The sequence below is a fragment of the Carcharhinus amblyrhynchos genome, chromosome 27 (assembly GCF_965287045.1).
Source record: "Carcharhinus amblyrhynchos chromosome 27, sCarAmb.v2.hapA, whole genome shotgun sequence".
Lineage (NCBI taxonomy): Eukaryota > Metazoa > Chordata > Chondrichthyes > Carcharhiniformes > Carcharhinidae > Carcharhinus > Carcharhinus amblyrhynchos.
The window spans coordinates 21855809-21861808 of NC_137350.1; the positions used below are offsets into that span (position 1 = coordinate 21855809).

Sequence of the window (6000 nt, forward strand, 5' to 3'; positions counted from 1 at the left end):
GTTTTCGTGGAAAAAAGGTAATTCAGACATCAAGGGTTTAAAATTGAGTGTTAAGGCAGCAGAGCTGGATAATTTGCATCAAAAGACTAAGGGAAGCAAGTGGAAGCTGCAGAGGCACTGACCATAATTTTTGTTTTCTTATTTAGGGGTGGCATCAAAGGATAGGGGAATTGTGAATTTTACACCCTGTTCAAAAAATGTGTGTAAATATAAGCTAGAAACTACAAGCCAGTTAGTTTAATATTGGTGTGGAAGCTTTCAGAAACAATCCAGGACAAAATTAGTGATCTCTGGGACAAATGGTAGTTAATTAAGGAAAGTTGGCATGGATTTGCAAAGTGTCTATCATCATCAACTAACAGTTGATGAGGAGAATACTGTTGATGTAATGCGTGTGTGTGTGTATATATAGACGTCCAAAAGGCATTTGATAAAGTGTCATATAGATTGAGAAAAATTAGAGCTAATGGAATAGATGGAACTGTAGCAACATGGATGTAAAATTGACAGGATGTAGAGTAATGTGAAGAACTTTTTTTGGAACCGCTTGGAGGAAGGTTTATAGTGGAGTTTCCCATGGATTGCTGTTAGAACCCTTCCTATTCCTGATATATTAATGATCTAGACTTTTGTGTATAGGGCACAATTTCAAAGTTTGCAGATCATAACAGATTTGTGTGTTGTAAATGTGAGGATAGTGTAGAACTTCAAAGGGACATTGACAGGTTGGTGAAATGGGTGGATAACTGGCAGAATAATTCTAACACAGAAGTGTGAACTGATTCTCTGTGTAAAGTAGAGTATAATTCTAAAAGGGATCCGGGGCAGAGCAACTTGGATGTATATGTGTGCAAGTCATGAAGGTACTAGAACAGCTTGAGAACATGGCCAGTAAGGCATATGGTACCCTGGCTTTATGAATAGGCATGATATGTAAATGCTGGTGTTGGACTAGGGTAAACACAGTAAGAAATCTCTCAGCACCAGTTAAACTCAAACTCAAAGGTTTATTTGGTAGCAAACGTGACTAGCTTTTGGAATGCTGCTCCTTCGTCAGTAAGTGGGAGCTCTGTTCACAAACAGGGCATATAAAGATACAAAGTCAACTTGCAGAATAATAATTGGAATGCAAATTTTTACAGCTAATCAAGTCTTGAAGTTACAGACAGTGTGATTGGAGAGAGCATTAAGCACAAGTTAAAGATATGTATTGTCTCCAGACAGGACAGCTAGTGAGATTTTGCAAGTTGTGCAGGTTACAGATAGTGTGACTTGAGCCCATCCTCGTGCGAAACTTGGCTGTCAGTCTCTGCTCAGCGACTCTGCGCTGTTGTGTGTCGTGAAGGCTGCCTTGGAGAACGCTTACCCGAAGATCAGAGACCAAATGCCCGTGACTGCTGAAGTGTTCGCCAACAGGGAGAACAGTCTTGCCTGGTGATTGTTGAGCAGTGTTCATTCATCCATTGTTGTAGCCTCTGCATGGTCCCCCCGATGTACCATTCCTCAGGACATTCTTTCCTGCAGAGTATTGGGTAGACAATGTTGGCCGAATTGCAAGAGTATGTACAGTGTGTCTGGTGGATGGTGTTCTTATGTGAGATGATGGCACCTGTGTCAATGATCTGATACCATCTCACGTGAGAACACCATCTGCCAGGTACGCAGTATATACTCAGCCAGCGTTGTCTGTCTGATACACTTTAGGAAAGAATGTCCTGAAGCATGGTACATTGGGGAGACCATGCAGAGTCTACAACAGCAGATGAATCAACATCGCTTGACAATCATCAGGCAAGACTGTTCTCTTCCTGTTGAAGACTTCAGCGGTCACAGGTACTCAGCCTCTGATCTTCGGCTAAGCGTTCTCCTCCAAGGCTGCTTTCATGACACATGATAGCGCAGAGTCTGATAGCCAAGTTCTGCACACGAGGACGGCCTCAACCGGGAACTTGGGTTCATGTCACACTGGGCTTGCAAAATCTCACTAACTGTCCTGTCTAAAGGCAATACACAACTCTTTAACCTGTGCTTAATGCTCTGTCCACTCACATTGTCTGCACCTTCAAGACTTGATTAGCTGTAAAGATTTGCATTCCAATCATTATTCTGTAAATTGAGTTTGTGTCTTTATATGCCCTGTTGTGAACAGAACTCCCACTTGCCTGACGAAAGAGTAGCACTCCAAAAGCTGGTGTGGCATTTGCTACCAAATAAACCTGTTGGACTTTAACCTGGTGTTGTGAGACTTACTGTCTTTATGAAAAGGGGCATAGAGTACAGTTAACAGCAAAAATACTGCCTCAACTAGTGAGTCATATCCAGTTCTAGATGCCAGACCTTCAGGAAGAATCAAAGGCATTAGAAAGGGTGCAGAAAAGATTTATAAGAAGGGATGAATGACTTCAGTTATGTAGAAAGTTTGAAGGCCTATACTTGTGCTGTAATTTTCTTTGTTCCTTGCATATTCAAATCATGATGCATGTGTTGGAAAGCTGAGGCCCAGTACAGATCTCTGGGGAACATCTCTTGTCACATACTGTCACAGTACAGCCCCTTTCTCTTAACTATCTCCCACCTTCCATACATTTCCCAACTTGTGACACGAGTATTTCCATTTGTGTCCTTTTTTTTCCACTTTTTGCCAATAATCCCTTATGCAGAACTTTATAAAATGCTTTCAGAAGTCTAGCTGGCATTCACAGACACATACTCTAGTCCACCATGTTTACCTTTAAAATTGCAACGATTAGTGAAGTGTAACCTTACTTCCACGTGATAGGAGTGAATTGCTGATCATCTCATACTTGTTCAAATGATTTTATTGTGTCTCGGTTTCTCTTGTCAGTTCTTCTGAGGGCTGGTGGGTTATTTAAGCCCGAGTCCATTCTTCTCAATGCCCTTATAAACTGGAAGCAAAAAATACAACTGTCATACCCCTCAAGTTGACTAGGATGCTGCTTATCAAGATTGATTCTGAGACTATCTTCTCTGAGAAGCTCAGTACGGTTACCTCATATGTTTATTGACTTGGCTAATAGGAAGTGTGCAATTTTTATGGTTTGGTTATTTGTTCAACGTGGTGATCATTTCTGGAATAATGTTTGACTCAATAGCTGTCAGTCTCTCTTCTAAAAACAAAACTTGCTCTGCAAATGCCTGTAACAGTCAATTGATAGGTAGTTGTTAAAAAAATGTTTTTTCAATTTTATTTCTCTTACTTTCTGACAGGTCGAGAAACATTTTAGAGATTTGGAAAATCAGAAGTTAATGCAACAACGTTCACAAGCACAGCAAACACAGAAGGAAACTGCCTTGTCGTCCTGAGTGACTTGGATAGGTCCTTTGCAGAGCTTGATTGGGGAAGGGGGGGATTTTTTTTCCTGGGAGGGGGTAGTCCACATGTTTTCCAGGGAGAATCGACAAGTGAGCTGACATTTCCACTTCCAGAAGACAATAGACTTTACAAAAAAACGTAAAAGACAACAGTTATTGTAACTTGACTAACTATAAATTACCTTTTTTCTTTGTTTGCTTTTTAAACAAAATTTAAAAAGTGAGATATTTTGTTAATTTTATTTTTTACATGTTCATTTTGCTTTTTTTCATTTTTTGTCCATTACACTTTTTAGGTAGATCCTAAACTGCTGTTGGTGACTTGCACAACACACAACTTTCCAAACATTTTGTGAGTAACAAACTAGCTGATTGTAGTAATAGCATTCAAAGGAGGAGAAAGAAAAAGCAAAGCAAGAAGGTAATTTTTAACATGTTAAGTGGTTGTCCCATTTAGGAAAGATTTTTTTGAGTCCTTTTTTTTCCAGAAGCTTATTCCCAGAAGGAATGAGGCCAATTTTTTTTAAAACGTCACAGAAAAGTCTTCCAGTGAAGAATTGAGTATCTGATGATGGAAGATTTGGCTCATTAGTTTATATCCTCTGACTGTGTACAGAATCGGTTTGTCTTGCTAAGACAGTGCTTACGGAGAGTGTGACCGTTTTAAAGGATATAACTGTTCATGCAGTTTTGCATGTGTCATGTACTGTACACTTCATTAAATTGGAAGAAAAAGGTTGTCGCCTGGTCTTTGCATAATAAAATTAGACAGTAACAGTCATTTAAAAAGTCCTTTTTATAGGCTGGTGAAGAATCTATGATAATGTATATTTTTATTCGCAGTCCCTGTCAGCACAACACTATAATATAAATTGGAGGAATTTAAAAAAAACATTTTAAAGCTGAATCTGTTATTGTCTTATTTTGATTGAGAAAATGAAATTAAAGAGAGTAAGAAGAAATTTGTAACCAGTGTTCTTTATTCTCTACTATTTTCGCTTCATGATGCTTTAACATGGGGCAATTGTTTACCATTGTGCCAAGGAATATCATTTTTAATGTTAAATATTTTGAGATGAGCAAATATCAAATGTTTTGAAATTTAACATAACATTCAGCATAACATTTTATAAAAAACAGCATCCTGCCCCAAATTTCCCCTGGCTGGATTATTTAGCTGGTATGTGTCTGTAACCTTATTCCAATGTTTTAATACCATTGTGGTCAGTGTTTCCACTAAGCATGGGTACAAGTTAACCAAAAGTTGCCATGCATCAAGCCCTTTAAATTACTGCACGTGGGCAGCTGCAGGAAAACCCTGAAGGGCCTGCACACTTGAAAACAAAACTGAGGTCATGCTGACGACAAGTCTGGAAATTTTGGTAGATCCCAATCTATTTAAACTGATGGTTTGGAGAAAAAAAGACCTTTCAATATTTGTACAGTTAATTTTTATATTCCTGTAGTTCAACAGCTGGTGTTCCACATTACTTCCTACATGTCTGCTGAGTAATACCATGGTGCTTATTTTAAGTGAATTTGATTATCTAGCTATTAGTGAATCACTGATTACTCAATACTGAAAATTTCAGTAAAGTTTGTTTGAAAGATCAGGAGAAGCTTTATTGCAGTATGGATAAATTTTGGGTTAATGAATGTTGCAGTTGGTGCATATATGCAAAAGTTCCCCTTCCCTCCCTTTAATTTTTCTAAAAGATCTAAATTATGAAGTGTGCAGTTTTCTTGATCAATCTTGTGTAGTGTCACAAAATGGTAAGTTGCAAGCTCTCGTGTTGAATTGATTTTGCTCTGTTAGGCAGCTTGCTAAGTATCAATCATGAGTCTGCCCTTTTTTTGAAAGAGGGGTGAAATGAATAGATTGAATACAAAGTCTGTCTTTGGTACCCAAATGTCATCCAAAAAAGTTGATGATATGGCTCAGTAAGAAAAGATTTGGAAAATGAGTGTTTACTTCATCTACAATATACCACATGGTTAGAGAAAACAAAGGATAATTTCTGCTATTGAAGGTACATAGTGAGCAGTCCAACAATAATCTGATGATTTCAGTACAGCGTTGTGGCAAAAATATAGTATTTTTTTGTTTATTCATTCCTAGAATGTGGCCATCACTGCTTAGACTAGTATTTATTGCCGGTCCCCATTTGGCTTTGATAAACTGCCGTCTTGAATTGCTGCAATCCTTTAGTCCAGGTACACCCAGAGTACTGTTAAGAAGTTCCACATTTTGATCATGACAAAATAGCTCCAAGTCAGTATGGTATGTAGCTGGGAGAGGAACTTGCAGGTGGTAATTTTCCCATGTTTTTGCTGGCCTTTATCTTCTAGATGATAGAGGTTGTGGGTTGGCTGATGGTTTCAAAGTAGCCTAAGTGAGTCACTGTGATTTATCTTGTATATGGTACACACTGCTACCACTGGTGAAGGGAGTGGATGTTTTAAGGTGAACAGAGTGTCAGTCGTGTGCTGCTTTGCCCTGGCTGATGTGAAGCTTTGAGTGTTGGAGTTGCACTCATTCAGGCAATTAACGACTATTCCATCACACTCCTGATTATTGCCTTATAGATAGTGGAAAGGCTTTGGAGAGTCAGGAGGTGTTATTTTCTGCAGAATTCTCAGCCTCTGACTTGCTCTTGTAGTTGCAGA

At 38.8% G+C, this 6000-nt stretch overlaps 1 protein-coding gene across 1 annotated transcript in view; it reads left to right on the forward strand.

Moving 5' to 3' along the window:
- Nucleotides 1–4295, forward strand: part of lsm12b (LSM12 homolog b) — a 39350-nt gene extending 35055 nt beyond the window's left edge. Inside the window, exon 5 of the mRNA XM_080213502.1 lies at nt 3229–4295. Within this exon, the coding sequence (XP_080069628.1) occupies nt 3229–3324 (96 nt within the window). The 3' untranslated portion in view covers nt 3325–4295. The remainder of the gene's footprint in view (nt 1–3228) is intronic.
- The last annotated feature ends 1705 nt before the right edge of the window (nt 4296–6000 follow it).